This window comes from Lepidochelys olivacea (genome assembly GCF_965140295.1).
Source record: "Lepidochelys olivacea isolate rLepOli2 genome assembly, chromosome: 10".
Lineage (NCBI taxonomy): Eukaryota > Metazoa > Chordata > Testudines > Cheloniidae > Lepidochelys > Lepidochelys olivacea.
The window spans coordinates 66,291,345-66,308,257 of NC_140420.1; the positions used below are offsets into that span (position 1 = coordinate 66,291,345).

At 38.6% G+C, this 16,913-nt stretch overlaps 1 protein-coding gene across 3 annotated transcripts in view; it reads left to right on the forward strand.

The window, feature by feature from the left end:
- The window catches only part of SPPL2A (signal peptide peptidase like 2A), a 46,497-nt gene extending 39,805 nt beyond the window's left edge, over positions 1 to 6,692 (forward strand). For 2 of the 3 annotated variants that reach the window (XM_084640584.1, XM_084640586.1), the window contains one exon: positions 6,538 to 6,692. In XM_084640584.1, the coding sequence (XP_084496710.1) occupies positions 6,538 to 6,612 (75 nt within the window). In that variant the 3' untranslated portion in view covers positions 6,613 to 6,692. Of the gene's footprint in view, positions 1 to 224; positions 259 to 6,537 lie in introns of all 3 variants that reach the window. The other variant, XM_084640585.1, reaches the window with a different exon arrangement.
- The last annotated feature ends 10,221 nt before the right edge of the window (positions 6,693 to 16,913 follow it).

Sequence of the window (16,913 nt, forward strand, 5' to 3'; positions counted from 1 at the left end):
GCACACGCTTTATGCCTGTGAGGATTCGCCCACACTGAGAAAATCACCTTTGAAGATGCCTAATATCTTGTCATTAATGTATAATGTAAGCTAGACTGTGTCATTTGACACAATAGCTCTGGTTTTCTAGATGCTGTTATCACTAAATCATTCTTTTGTTTTTAGTTTTGTCTTGAAACATTCCTGTTGTATATGACTGTAATAATGGAGTGAATTTCATTTAGGTGTTGGACTCCTCCAGGAAGCCTTTACTACAAGGTGTGATATAGTCTTCTTTTAGTGAAATTTGTATTAATCTGCTCATCCGTTCTTTTCTTTTGCTTTCTTTTTTTCAATCTTTTTTTCCACCTGTTTTCCTTCCATTTTTGGATATAATTCGTTTAAAATATAAGGCAGATGAGAACTTCTGATTATATACTTTAAGAAGTATAAGAGTCATGAAGATTTCAGCCTTAATGTGGAATTTGAATAATTAAGCAAACTACTGGTAATAACTGTATCAAAAATGAGTATTACTAAAGGACAGAGTCTGCCCCCCCTCCAAAAAACAACCAAAAAACAAATTGTACACATTTTCTTCAGTAACTTAGCTACCTTTTCACTCAGGTAGGGTAATGGCGGCAGCAGCAGCAGCCACTTTCCACTACATTGCCACAGCAATAAAAACATGTCATGGAACTAACTGAAGGATGTCCTTCTATTGTCTTTCCCCTAACAACCCCCATCCTTTGTCAAAAATTAAAGCATGCCCTTTTTTGACAGAGGGTAAGAATGTTTTAAAAATTCTAACATGTAAAATTGAAGACGTATTACGAGAGTTATTCTGCTCTCTAGGTATTACATTTTTCCCGAGAGTATTGTTAAACTTTAGTCTAAATTCAGGGCACATGCAGGCTGAGAGCAAGTGGAAGCATGTTTCATAAGAATGGTGGAGAGGCCATGTGTACCTCACTACTACTCAATACACCAGATCTCCATGGATGCCATGAGAGTCACTGGATTGGTGTTTGATTACACTGCTTGCTATCCTTACTTGTGTGATACCCCACAGATATTTCCATCTGGCTCAGTGCCTCATATAATTCTTGTATACTACTGTCTGTGTGTGAATATTCTCTCATAGTCATTACTAGGCAAGAGCTTCCATATCCAGCCATATATTGTGCTGCCTTTCTTGACTGTCTTGGATCCTGTGATGACCATGGTTCAGCACAGTACCCTGCCCCTTATTTGTTACACATCTTTTCAAAGCTTACAGGAGGATGATTAAGCAGTTTTATTCCAAAGCCTGAGATGAGTATCTTCGCCCTGGTCTACACTGGGGAGTGGGGATCAATCTAAGATTACGCAACTTCAGCTACATGAATAACGTAGCTGAAGTCGATGTACTTAGATCGACGTACCGTGGTGTCTTCACCACAGTGAGTCCACTGCTGCCGCTCCTCCGTTGACTCTGCCTGCGCCTCTCGTGGCACTGGAGTACAGGAGTTGATGGGAGTGCACTCGGGGATCTAGACTAGCTGCAATAAATCAATCCCTGCTGGATTGATCGCTGCCCGCTGATCCGGCAGGTAGTGAAGACATACCCGAAGTGTGCAGTATCTGGAATAACATGATACTTCACACAAATACAGCTCTTGGCTATTAACATTAATGGTAATCACTTTGGCCATAATTCCAAATATAATGCTAAAAATGCATGCCTGACTACATAATGTAAATTAATTGCTTTTCCTCTGTTTACTTTTTTTGTGCTTATCATTTTAGAAGGATTACAGTGTGTGAGCAATATACATTTTCCAATCAAATTTCATGGAGATTTTTAGAATGCAGATGTAGTGGTCTTGTACTGGAATACTATCCACAGTCTCTGCTCATTATTATGCTTTCTAAAAACATCCTAATTTTTATTTGCTAGTAGTCTGAACTAACTCTGAAGGGAGACTGCACACTATTGGGCAAATATGATATTTTGAACCCTGATCTATCTTCCTCTCCTCTGAAAAGAGAAACATGAAATTAAATACAGAACTTGCTTAAGCAACATTAATAGTCAGATCAGATTTCACAGAAGTAAAGAGTCAGCTGAATGCCACAAATCCAAGATTACTTGTATTGTTTGTTTAGTAACTAGGCGGGAGTCTTAAAATGCAAATTAAAATGGGATGGGCAGTCTGGATTTCTAACCTTTAAACACACTTTCTTCGCCCTCTTTCCTCCTCCCTTCACTCTGCCACAAGAGTACATGTTCTTATTTTTTGGACAGTGTTATCAGCATGAATTTTCAACCTCTCCTGTGGAATTCTTCCTTGAGGTTACATTGAGAGAGTTTTTGAGGCTCAAGTCTTAGAAATGAGCATGTTAGCATACATTTCACAGGTCACAATGATGCAACCCTACTTTCAGCTTCTGACCTTTTAAGGTGTAGTCTGCTGGGAATTGTAATGAATCATTGCACACAGGAAAAGCTTTCATGACTCACTGAAATACATGATTTACTTGGAAAAGTAAATTGTTCATTTTTTAAGTATGCAGCAATTCTGTGTAAGGTTGCATAGCTTTTTAAAAAATGAGTTGGGCTTTTGGATTGCTTATGTTTCACAGGTGTAGCTAAATGGAAAATGTGTTTCTTTTTTTTGGTCTGATATTTATCACCAATTATTGATTTAATCCAAATATTCTTCCATAACCTGTTTTACTGCGCTTGTATTAGCGGAGCCTATAAAATTGTTCTTGGTGTTTTTAAAGTAAAACTTCTCCCACTGGAGAAAAAAAAATGCAATATTAACTGTATAATGTCTGAGAGACTTAGGAGATCATTGTTTTTCTCTCTCCAAATTTTTCCCAGCCTGTAAACATAAGTCATTGGCTTGTGTGGTGAGCCCTTCCTCGCTTATCTGTCTGTTATACTGGATATTGACAAACAAGTACAGTATATGAATAACATGACATGTTGCACAATGTATGCATTTTATTAGTTCTGTAACTTAAATCACACAAGGTCATAATTGCAAGCTACAGATTTGATTAACTAGCGGTAGTTTCTTATAACATCATCAGACTTTAGCATTATGGTGCGCATGTCTACCTGTACATTTTATAAGGCTGGGGGGATTTTTTAATTGGTTTGAGTTTGGGATGACTGACTTGTTCACAGGCAAGTTAGCTGGTCATCTGAAACAGGTGCCAGAAAAACCTTTATACTACACCATACTATTAAGTATTCTGTATCTGCCACATCAGACAAAATCTCTAAAATAATTCTATCATACTTTTAGTTGGAAGTTTAACTTTCCACCTATTAAAGCCAGGTTTCCTGAGTTACTACACAAACCCCCAAAACAGAAGAAAATTATAACACATTTTAAAAACTACCTAATTGAGTTTTTCCATGTACAAAAATGTCACTATCTTAAGGTTTGATATCTTAGGACCTTTCAGAGCTAGAAACAAGTGTTGTGACCCAGGACCTTAACATCTTGGGTTAAGTATCTCATTGCCTGTTGTGGTAGAAATAGGAGCTTTGTGTCACTATAAATGGGAGAGTCTCCGCTTTTCAGTGTTGGACTCAGCACTTGCCTCTGGCTTGAGAGGATCCTGTGATATTGGACCGTAAAACTGTCACACTTACATATGGAAAAGCTCTGTTAGGTAGCTTATGTTTCTCAGATATATTTATCATTTGTCTCTTCCCCCAGTGTCTGCTCATTAGGGGATCCATAGTAACTTCAACACCCTTATTTACAGATTGGAAGGGATTTGAAAAAGAGCTTCAATAACCATTGTTCAGTTAACCAAAACATTTCAAAAATGGTTTCTATTAAAAAAACCATACAAAATACATGGTCATGAGTAGTGCAGCCATCCTGAAAACATGAGGCAAAACATTTTTATACCACATCATACATATAGTATATAAGAAATAATACAGGATCCTGAAATGGAGTTTATAGAACATTTATTCTGAAGAAATTGCCTGTCATTTTAAGCAATCTGCAATACTCACATTCATTCTGTATCTGGAATTTGATCTTGGTAGATGTGAGGGGTGTGTGTGTGTGTATATACACACGCGCACACACACATAATCAGCTGTGTCACTATTGTTAATATGTGCCTAATCCCAAACCACCTGATGTCATTGAAAAGGCTCCCATTGACTTCAGTGGATTTTGAATTGGTCCCATAATTAACACTGGCTTGTTTAGCAGGATTTTTTTAAACAGTTAATAAGTTCTTTTCCAACTCAGTGTTGCACGTATGATCTCAGACTAAGTGGGATAGAGGAGGGTATGCATTATTAGCAGAGTGATGTGGTAGTGCTTGATTGGACTTCTGATGAAAGACATGTAAAAAAAAATTTTCACCATTCTGAACATAGATTCCAATGCTTAATTTGTGTAGACACGCCTAGGAGGGGCTTTGGCTTTGCGTGATTTGTCAGAACACTGGATTTTGCATCTGTAGAATCACAGAAAGCTCTTGATGTGTCTTTTCAGATCAGATTGCAAAGGTGAAATCCTGGCTCTGCTGAAGTCGGTGAGAAATTTTCCACTGATTTCAGTGAGTCAGGATTTCACCCTGAGTGTATGTATGTGCATGTTACAGGTCCAACTAAAAATGGAATTATACCTTTGTTATGCCATGCTTATTACTTATCAATGGAAATGGCAACAAAAAATCCAGCTTTGCTTTTTAACGTCCCAATTTGAACATTAATTTCCATCACAAAACAGAAATCTGTGGATTTTGAATTAAATCAGTAAATTTTTTTTCCCCAGTACCTAAATACATGGGTGATCTTAATCACCTCTAGGCTTGACAAATATGAATCATAATTGTTTATGTAATCGTTTTCTGTAGGTAAGAGACTTGTTGGTTGTAAAGCTGAAGAATTGTACAAAGGATTCAAAAACAGGCAAGGGTTGGCTATGGATGACAAGTAGTGTGTAAGCAATATAGTTAAAATGGTAGAATAATGTAAGAACATAAGAAAGGGTATACTAGGTCAGACCAATGGTCCATCTAGCCCAGTATCCTGTCTTCCGACAGAGGTCAATGCCAGGTGCTTCAGAGGGAATGAACAGAAGAGGCAATCATCAAGTGATCCTCCCCGCCATCCATTCCCAGCTTCTGGCAAACACTAGGGACACTCAGAGTATGGTTTTCATCCCTGCCCATCCTGGCTAATAGCCATTAATGGACCTATCCTCCAGGAACTTATCTAGTTCTTTTTTGAACCCTGTTATAGTTTTGGCCTTCACAACATCCCCTGGCAAAGAGCTCCACGGGTTGATTGTGCATTGTATGAAGAAACACTTCCTTTTGTTTGTTTTTAAACCTGCTGCCTATTAATTTCATTGGGCGACCCCTAGTTCTTGCGTTACGTGAAGGAGTAAATAACATTTCCTTATTCACTTTCTCCACACCAGTCACAATTGTATAGACCTATATCATATCCCCCCTTAGTTGTCTCTTTTCCAAGCTGAAAAGTCCCATTCTTTTTAATCTCTCCTGATAGGGAAGCTGTTCCATACCCCTAATCATTTTAGTTGCCCTTCTCTGTACCTTTTCCAATTCCAATATATCTTTTTTGAGATGAGGCAACCAGATCTGCAGGCAGTATTGAAGATGTACCATAGATTTATATAGAGGCATTATGATATTTTCTGTCTTATCTATCCCTTTCCTAATAGTTCCTAATATTCTGTTAGCTTTTTTGACTGCCACTGCATATTGAGTGGATGTTTTCAGAGAACTATCCACAGTGACTCCAAGATCTTTCTCAAGTGGTAACAGCTAATTTAGACCATCATTTTGTATGTATATTTCAGATTGTTTTCCAATGTGCATTACTTTGCATTTATTAACACTGAATTTCATCTGCCATTTTGTTGCCCAGTCACCCAGTTTTGTGAGATAACTTTGTAACTCTTTCCAGTCTATTTTGGACTTAACTATCTTGAGTAATTTTGCATCGTCTGGAGCCTTTTTAAAAAATTGGTGTCACATTAGCTATCCTCCACTCATCTGGTACAAAAGCTGATTTAAATGATAGGTTACATACCATAGTTGTAAATTGTATTTATTTGCAGTGAAGCCAGTCTAACCCTTTCTCTTCAGAAAGGATTTTCCGAAGTTTAAATATTAAATAAGATGCTTGAATTCTATTTCCAGTTCTTCCAGTGACTGTGACACCTTAAACAAGTTGCTTCGCTTTCCTGGTCTGCTTATGCAACTGTCAATTTTTTTTTAATGGATGTTTCCCTCCCTCATAGGGGTGTTCTGAGGCTTTTAATTCATTTCTTGTAGAGCGCTTTGAGATCCTTAAATGAAAAGCATTGTCATGGTGCAAAGTGTTAATTAATTAAAATAAGCTTGGATATTTCCTTTTCAGTCTTGTGCAGAGAATTTCCTCACTGTATGCTGCTTAATTCCACTCTAATCCTTACTTAATTAAATTTCTCTTAACTAGATGAAAAGTTTGGACCAATAAGAAGTTAGTATTTTAAAAATAATAATCTTGTTTCTGCCTAGATGATGGAACATCTAGATTATACAGCGAATGAAGAAAGCACTACAACCGCCAGTGAACAGTCCGGAGAACAATAACACCGAAGATTGTGATCTAAAATAGTGGTGGTCAGATTTTATACAAATAAACTTTAGAAAATTGACTGATTTAACATTTACACTAGAGTATTTCATGTTCCAAATGAAAATTCTTTTTTTACACTTGCACATATTTTTATGGAAAGGGTACTATTAATTACATTATGTCAAAGAGATTAAAATAGATTTGCTTTTTTAACAGACAATATATTTAGTAAAACTGTGCCTTATATCACTTTTAAATAAAAATATTGTCTATGCAATTTTCTAAACATGTTATATACAATATATTTTTATACAAGTATATCTTGCCCCCATCTCCACTGGTCATAAAGTGACTTGACTGATATTTGTTTAAAATTGGTTGGCTTCCACTACTAGGAATTAGAAGTGCCCTTCACAGGACTTCTCTCAAAGTTTCGAATGCAGAGATTGTGTTAATGAGATTATAAATAGTAGTGCAACTGTCTGACTGATCTAGGTCTGTATATTAAACTACATGACATAAGCCATAAAGGTGGATATGGTGCAACTCAACATGCTTTTATTTTCTGCCCCACATCGGCCCTTCTGTCAGTCAGCAGTGAAAATAGAACTACAATATACAATATAAACTAAACTTGATGCTTTGGTTTCTTTATCCAATTGCCTAGAAATCTAAATACAGGCTAACAACCAAGAGAACAGCAAAACCCAAACTTCCAGTTTGTTCTTTCTTAGAATTTCTTTAATTAGGGAAAAAAAATCTCTGGAATTCTTGACTGCCTTGAATCTCTGGCCTGGCAACTTGCCCTAGAACCCCAGGCCTTGATCCTGCATCCGTAGACTTCAATGGGTGTAGGATCAGGCCCCTATAGAGGGAGAAGAATCCTCCAGATCTGTACCCACCCAGTCCTGAAGTTTGGAGAGGAAGTTTTAAGAATTATCTGTAGTTGATACTGTCCAAAATAAGTAGCAGTAATCCTTCCTATGTTAAGGCCAAAGCATGTGTTTAATTTGTCACTTAATCTTAATTTCTGTTTTGTTTTATTGAAATGTTCTAAAAATATTAAAAAGGACAGTGTCTTAAATCCACGTTTAGGAGAGTCTGATTTTGTGAACACTTGATTTTCTTGTGGAAACTGCAAATGGAGGAGATACCAAGGGATTAGGCCCATAATATGACAACAGCAGTTATGCTAACACTTTTTGACCAAAGAGACTTGCGGAAGCCTACAACTGCGAACCACTGAAGTTCACCCACTACTAATTTCAGGTAGCATTTAAATGCAAATCTTCTTCCTTTTCTATAAGTGAATTAAGTTCTTACAGTAAGTGCCAGAGTGAGAGCCCTGGAAACTGCAATTCAACAGCAGACACAACATGAGCAATGGCAATGTAGGCTTCCCCGTAACATCTCACTTAAGTGATTCAACCATCCCACTTAGTCTCCACAACTCAGTCAGTCATTGACCTTTCTGTAGAGACTGACCATAAGGATGCCAGCTGATGTGGGTGATTTAGCTGCTTTATTTGGTTGTAACTGCACTGAAACAACCATGGCCACAAAACCACTTTCAGACGGTGGTAGTGGTCACTTCATACTATCCTGAGCTAAACGTACCTAGGCTACATCAAGGTGAAATGCTGTCCCATTCCATTATCAATTCTCCGAGCTATCCAATACCTCTTCAGTAGACTCTAGTCATTACAATCAATTTCAGGCACTGGAAATACCTCAGTGCTTAATAGCATTACAGTAAATGTTGAGGTAATCTGAAATCAGATTAAAAAATTCTCTACAGAAAAATAAGGTCAGAAGTCCTTTTTTTGTCCTTTAAATTACTTTCTATTTCTAGTGCCAACTGCTAAATTGCTGTAGTGAAATTTTAGCTTTGACATGCCCAACCTCGGTCAAAATGGAGTAGTAATGAGGGAGAAGTATCTCAAAATTTCATAAGCAATTAAGAGATCAAAACTTGGCATTTTGCTGGACTTTCAAACTTTAAAGGCTTCATAAACTCATGTAAAATTATCCTGTGCTTTTTCCCTCTGGAGGAATCTATCTCTAATTTTCTTATTAAACTTCCAAACTAGTTGATAACCAATCTAGTGTAAATTAAGGAGCTGTTTGGCAGCTTTTTTAACAATGTGTTCAGCAGTTGCTCTGAGAAGTCTGTATTGCTCAAGGCCTAATTACTGTTCTCTGAGGTTTCTCACACACGCTGCAGTTTGATGGGATGTAAACTAACTTTTTTTTTTTTTTTGAATGCTTGTGCTTGATTTAGGGAAAATATCAATAAGATTAAAGTTTAATGTATGTAAGTGGTTAGTGTCGACTACTGAAACATATTTTATGAATAGTTCAAGAGGACGTGTATTTTCAATTTTGTTTTAAGACGTTTAGGTGGTTTAATACTTTCAATTGGGCTTTTCTTTACACTAAGAGCCTTACTAGCATTACTTAATATAAAATTGTACTTTTAACTTTTTTCATTGTATGAATACTGACAGCCTCCTCCCGGGCAATTTTTAAATGATCACATTAAGAATGTTTTTAATAAATTGTCTTTTAAAAAGTAATTTGAGTAATTGCTTTGTTCTTTGTCTTTTTTTTAAAAAAACTGGTACTATTGACCATATTAATAGTGATACATGGTTAAATTTTCAAAAGTGCACCAGTAACTTGGGAACCTAACTCCTCGCCTAAGTCTCATGGGTCTACGCTGCAGAACTATATCTATGTAAAACTGCATTGGTCTGGGGTGTGAAAAATCCAATTATACCAACCTATCCCTCCATATAGACAGTGCTATGTTGGCAGGAGAGCGTCTCCCCTTGACATAGGTACTGCCTTTGCGGGAGGTGGATTAACTATGCCGATGGGCGAAGGTCTCCTGTCGGTATAGAAGCATCTTCACTTATGTGCTACGGCAGCAGAGCTGTAGAGCTATACGTGAAGACAAGCCCAAGGTTTTTAAGTCAGTTAGACACATCTGAAAACTTTATCCACTATCTAAAGCCTCTTAAAGTACAATTCTATTTTGAAAAGGAACTGCCTTGTTTTAAAATAGCACCTTCTTATTTAGGGGAGGTACTCATCAAGTCTGGTCTCCTCTGTGTGAATTCTGAGTTAAATCCATTTACTTTATTGGCAATACTAAGAGTCCAGCATACACTTGCTGTGTAGCTTTCAGGGGCATGATTTAGTGGGACTACTCATGACAAGTACTGTGCCTGGTAGCATTTGCAGAATCAAACCCTATATTTTAACTACTGTACTTTTCCACTCTAGCTATAGGGAAGTCCCTCTGTATTCTAGTGTAGTCCAGTACAGTAACTTAGAAATTTCTAATCCATTACACCTCTGCAACTCTTTTGATGGTAATGGCTTTACATGTGTCACAGAGGACTTCATTTGATGAGTGGTTTGCATAGTTCTAAGAATATAGTTCACCCTGAAAAGTTTATTACCAGAGAAGAAAGAAGAACATAAGAATGGCCGTACTGAGTCAGATCAAAGGTCCATCTAGTCCAGTATCCTGTCTTCTGACAGTAGCCAATGACAAATGCCCTAGAGGGAATGAACAAGTAATCAAGTGATCCATTCCCTGTCTCTCGTTCCCAGTTTCTGGCAAACAGAGGCTAGCCACGCTATCGCTGCCCATCCTGGCTAATAGCCATTGATGGACCTATCCTCCATGAATTTATCTAGTTCTTTTTTGAGCCCTGTTATAGTCTTGACCTTCTCAAAAACTCCGGGCAAGGAGTTCCACAAGTTGACTGCGTTGTGTGAAGAAATACTTCCTTTTGTTTATTTTTAAACTTGCTGCCTATTAATTTTATTTGGTGACCCCTAGTTCTTGTGTTTATGAGGAGTAAATAACACTTCCTTATTTATTTTCTCCACACCAGTCATGATTTTACAGACCTCAGCTTACTCCTGGGGGCATTCTGTGCCACTGCACATGTGCAGAATTTATGTCCCCCTCAAATGTCTTTGCTTCCCCATAGAAAAATGACTTCTGAGGGGGAAGCAAAGGGTAGCCACAAGAGTGAGCATACCCCTCCCCAGCAAGGTGGTGCATTGTTTTAGGCACCCAGAGCAGCCATGGTGGAGAGGTAAATCACCGTGGCAAGGCTGTTCTCTTGCATCCAGATCCCCCACCCATGCCCAGACATTTCCCCCCCACCACTGAGCCTCACCCTTCCTGCCCCTAGACTCTCTCCTCCCCCACCAAATCCCCCTGCGGAGCCCTAACCACCTTTACCTAGACCCCACCACAGAGTCCCATTCCCCCTGCACCTAGAACCCCCAGACAAGCCTGTGTGCATCCAGATTTCCACCCCCACACCAAGCCACTTGTACCCAGATTGCCCCACACAGAACCTTCTTGCCCTACACTAAGCCCCTCCACACTTGGATCCTGCTGGGCTGAGCCTGGCTGCTTCATAGCTGGATATGGGGCTGGGGCTAGGGCTGGGCATGAGTAGGAGCCTCTATCCCTCTTGCTTGCTATCTTAGTGTGCTGACTTGGAGGGGGCTCGGGGTGTTTCTGGGGCAGGCCCAGCCCATGTGCATGTCAGGATGGGGTGCAGCATCACCGCCATGTCCCAGTCTCTTTATTCTCATTCAGGTGTCTACAAATTCCAACCTTAACCACAGTGTGGCATATTCAGAACTAAAGATCAAATGGGTTTTCCCATTATTGCCCTACATAACCTTGCTATTGCTGTGTTGAAAATCTATACAACTGTTACAGAAATGTACTTTGTATTGTATGCATGCACTGACTCAGAACAGTAGTCTAGTCAACAGCTATGGAAATTAAAGTCAGATGGGAAGCAGAATTTAACAATATTTCATACCCAGAGTAACTTTTGAACTTGAATAACTAATACTGTCTCATTCATAGATTTTTACAAAATTGTGAAATCCTCATTGTTGGGCTGTAATTCATGTATTCAGATTAGGTCTGATCATTAACTAATGCTGCACCTGACCTGAAACCCCAGGGGCAAACCTTCCAAACTTTGGGGCAGTTTCGATTCACGGCAAACCTTTGCAGCTGGCCTTTATCTCTAGCATAAGCTGAATCAGAATATGGCTGAACTTAGGAGAAATGTATATCCCAGCTTTGTTGCTCAGGCCTGCCTCTTCCAGAAACGTCTGTCTTACCCATGTAATAGGGAGATGGGAACAAATAACTCATTTTTTGGAGCTTATTATGTGATGAGAGAGAAAAAAGGGTGCAGATAACTCAAAATTGGCTGAGATGCTGTGACAGCTTGCTCAAGTCACCCAGAATTGTGAGCCACTGTATTACTACTTTGCCTCAGCAAGAGTGAGCTTGGCTGCTGCTAAGTTGTGTCAGGTTCCTGACCCACCAGCTTGCCTGCCTTGTCAGCAAACTCTTCTGAATTCTGCCAGGTAGCACTGAGTGAATCCCACTCCCCAAGTTCCTCAGAGGCGTCTTTCTGCAGCGTCTAGTCCTGCTCACTGGACACTCAGAAGTTAAGTTTGCTGCCTTCAATGAGACAGAGCACACAACAGGCTGTTAAGTTATCTGAAGACTTACACTTCACTTCAAGATGGCAGCACTGAGATGGCTTTGTAATAAAACATTAAGTTTATTAACTAAGAAATAGGGTTAAGTGATTTCAAATAAGAGTGAAAGAGATGAAAGGTTACAGATAAAACAAAACTTAACTTCAGAAAGTTACAGTCTTTGTCTAAGCAGGTTTCTCATCTGTAATCAGTTCCCAGAGACTTCAGTGCCCTTAGCTGAAGGATCCCCCTTTCTCAGATTTCAAGAATTCTGACCTCTTTTGTCCCTCAGCTGATGGATGCCTCAATGGCTTTCTGTTTTTGCTTAAATTTCCCAAAGTCCATTGTCTGTTTCAAGCGTCAGGAAGGCTTCCTGGTGGGGTAAAGCCTCTGTACACGGTCATGATCGTTAAGTGGTCACCTTCCCCCCTTGCTAGTTTGATGGCTTTGTTTGCCTTATGTAAATATACTTCCATTTTTTCTGGCCTCTCCTTGCTCAGTTTACATTGGAGACACAATCAACCAGGTGAAACAATATTCCTTTGTTTAGGACATGCTGGGTTTATGCATTGCTTGCTGAACGTATTTCCAGCACACATCTAATTCTTTATACACCACACATACTTGCATTATGCAATAATACCAACGACCAGTGTGTTATCTGTTTGCAAGTGATACCTTACATGACACCTGCCAAGAGTGAGTTCGGGCAATGAGTCTGTCAGGCCTGATGTGAGTTATGGTATGGTGTGCCCTCTGCCGGTTGGCATTTAGGAGCTCTGTGGGTCACAGATAGTGAACTTTTTAAAAAACAAAATCTATCTTTAGCAAGAACAAGAAAGAAAAAGCTTAGACAACGAAGGGGAAAGTATGTCCTGTATTAAAGACCAGCCATCCATTTTTAAGCAGAAGGCTCCACTGACACAATTTTAGGCAGAATGCCTCATGATGCCATAGTATGGTCCCAAAATAGCTTTTAATTAGATAATATTTGAAAAATTACAACCTACATAGATTGTCTAGTTTAGGTTATAGGTATACTAGAGTACAAAGATTTAGCAGATAAGTTTACTACTAATTATAATTTGAAAAATCAATGGAAAACTGCAATATTAGCAGAAGACAGGAGAAAAGCAAGTCACATCAATCTTTACTGAAAATAAACAAACAAAATGATCCTGGCAGTTTCCCTCCTGAAAATAAGGGAACAAATATAGAGTGAGAAATCACTAAACCTTTGAAGAATAGTCTCATGTGATAAGATAGCTAGTGTTTTACTTTTATTTTTTTACTCAGAGCTCTGTCCAGGAGGAAGATGGCCAATAGGTAAACCATATAAAATGCATAAATCAGGCCCATCAATCGAACCTGACACAGGTAAGGATATATTACCCTCAAATCCCCTTGAATAGTTGGCATATATTCTTTGAAGGCCAAGAATCAGCTTTCTTAAGATGCTGTCATTCTAACAGGGGAGAAAACTAAATACTCTGCTCTGCTGCCTAAAAAGGTACCTCAGCCTGTTACTCTTCATTTTGGAGCACAAAGGGCTTTAAATAGGTGCCCCGGAAATATACAGGTGCTTGATTCAAATCCATCTTGTCCTGGAAACCTGATCTTTCTGGGTTATAAGCTTGAAGTTTGACCTCTAAGAACATTCATCTTATTTTTGTGACTGGGGTAAACTAGGCTTCTGCAATATTAAATACTCATAGCGATGATGTAAATAACTCAAGTAGGTTTTTAAAATTATTACTGTCATCCAGCAATCCAGGAAAATTTACTAACCACCATTATGAATATGTGGAAGCCTTCTGCAGATGTTGCGTTTTGCATTAACCAGTCTTCATTAGGGAACTGAGCCAAGCCTGAAGCATAGTTACTATTGATTTTCAACCCTCTGCTCCTTTAAGTGTTCAAAAGTCTGTGCTAAGTGCATGGATTTTAATCTCCTTTCTGCTTATTGAGGTGTTAATGGCTTCTAATTTGAGTTCCATTCTGCTGCTGGCCATATGTAACTTTAGTGATATTTCTCCAGACTGAATTTCCAAAGCTTGTCTACATTTACCGGGGAATCGACACACAGCGATCGATGCATCAGTGGTCGATTTAGCGGGTCTAGTGAAGACCCACTAAATCGACCGCAGATCGCTCTCCTGCTGACTCTTGTACTCCCCCTGAACGAGAAGCACAAGGGGAGTCGACAGGAGAGCGTCTCCCGTTGACATAGAATAGTGTAGATCTAAGTAAGTTGACTTCAGCTATGTTACTCACGTAGCTGAAGTTGCGTAACTTAGATCGATCTTCCCCCATACTGTAGACAAGGCCATTCTTATAGTCTCGCACTTTCTCAGTAGATGACACATCCCCTCTGTGGTAACTCAGCTGTAAATCTCAGAGGCTTCTGCTGCAAGCCTGTAGGCATAGGAGCCTTCTAATCAGATCATGAGCCATAAAAGTTAGTTAACAGCTGCTAGATGTACTGTATATATTACTTAACTTTTCCTTTTTGCTCCTTGTCAACACAAAATGTCTCAGGGTAACCAATTACATTTAGAAATAGTTTTATCCTTGTTTTGTTCCAATGAAAGCACCATTAGCAGGTCAAGCCCAAAACCCAACAGTAAATACATATCTGCCCAGCTTGGGATGGGGAGGGGTGTGTGAAAGAGAGGATTTTCCAGTCGCCTTAAAGCAGCGAATTATATCAAACAATTCTTCAACCTCCACCACCACTGATCAATCCACCAAGAGTTTACGTTCCATAGCAGCACAGAATAATTAATCCTGACACATCCAGAGATGAGCAAGAAATGTAATATAAAACAGCTACAACTCCTAAGGCACAGATGACTTCTTTTCTAGCTCAAATCACATCTGGAGACCCTTTGCACTTATCTAACTCCAAAACAATTTATTTTTTAATAGTTCATCCTTTCTTTGGACTTAATCCTCAGTGAGGATAAATGCTTCTCATAAGTTAAAAGTGACAAGGTATACTGTGTGAAGAAAGCTTTCTGCTAATTTTTAATGACGTACTGAGGCACTGAACACTATCTTTAACTTCAAATAAATTCATGTAGCACATTTATTGTACTATGCAAACAACTGTTCTATTTTTTCATTAAACTTTTTTTTAAAACAGAGAAATAATATTTTAATATGCTGTAGCAAATCTTCTACAAACTCTTATTCATGTGTGTAGCCCTACTGGCTTCAAGGGCTAATTGAATGGCTAAAAATTTTCAACTCTGGCCCTGTGTAAGTGCAGTGCAATGGTGAAATTTTTAAATGCACAAAAGATAGGGAATTCAAAGTTACAGTTCTCTCACAGCTGAAATGCAGCCATATTACACATACATATATTTGGCATAAAGATTAATGTCATATAAAGTAACACATTAAACATGTTATAAATACAAGAGAGGCCTGAGTTACTCTTCCAGTAGGAATTATAATGGACTTTCCTGATTTTGGTACACTTAAAAGCTCAACAATAATATATTTTGCACTTAATTTGTGATATATTTCGAAGCTCTGTTAAGGTTTATTCTGATTACTGTGAGAGACAGGGTAGGATTCTTTCCCTTGAGAGTGCTATCAGAAAATGGTGATTGGACATCTTGCGAAACCATCCTTATGGATTTATGGCTACCGGCTGCAGAAAACCAGCAAACAGGTATTTCTCCTTTGTGCTGCTTTTTTTTCTTTTAAAAGAAGTTATACACAATTACACAAGAAAGTAAAAAATATTTTTTTACCTGAGCTGCAAAGAGATGCAAAATAAGAGAAGAAGCTTCAGCACTGACAAAAGAACTAGCTTCCTTCGTCCTTCCTCCCTCCCTCCCACTTTTAGCTATACCCACGTCTTATACGAAATAGTGAGCAGTTCAGGACAGGGACTGTCCTTCTACTCTGTGTTTATCAAGTACCTAGAATGTGGTACCCCATAGCTGCTACAGTAATGCAAATAAATAATAATAAGGACCTAACTGAGGAACAAGAGAGCAAAACACAGAGAGGTCTTTCTCCTTCTTCACTGATTCACATAAATGGAATATAGACTGAAGAAGAAATCCTTATGGTGCTCCTATGAGACAGAAGTATGAAAGTTACTTCTGCCACAGAGATTTGACCCAAATAAAAGCCATTTAATTAATGCATCTCTTTGTTTACGTGCTATGTTATGGGAACTGGATTAGAAGCAAACCATGGGATGCTTTCTTGAGAGTAATATGAAACGTGTGTGTGTGTATGCTGCTGCCACATTTATACTACTTAGAATCTGCATTCTCTCAAGAGGGTAGGTGTAGACTACTATAAGGTTTAGTCCAAGTTTTACCCGTTTTCACTTTGGTGTTAGGAAACCCCTCTCCAGTGTATTGGAACCAATCCAAAGTTCAGTGGCAGTTTCTCTTCTTTCCATCTCATACATCTTGGACGTCCACCATCATTCTTGATGCAATGTATCAATTTTTAAAAAGTACAGCTCCCCTGTGCTCAGTCACTCCACATGCAGAATTCCTACTGATATTAATTAAAGTTCGGTGGGTAGTGTGACTGAATGATCAGGCGATTAAAGGGTCTAGTTTTGTTAAATCAAAGCAGTTAAATCAAGGCAGTGATTAAAAAGAGACAGTATTGTACAAATAAAAAAAATCTTGTTTTTAATTTAACAATATCCTATAGAAGAAAGATAGCATTACTAAATTTTTAATGGGAAATAGGCCAGAGTCACCAGTGGCATTAAATTTACTCGAGTCAGTGGAGTTCC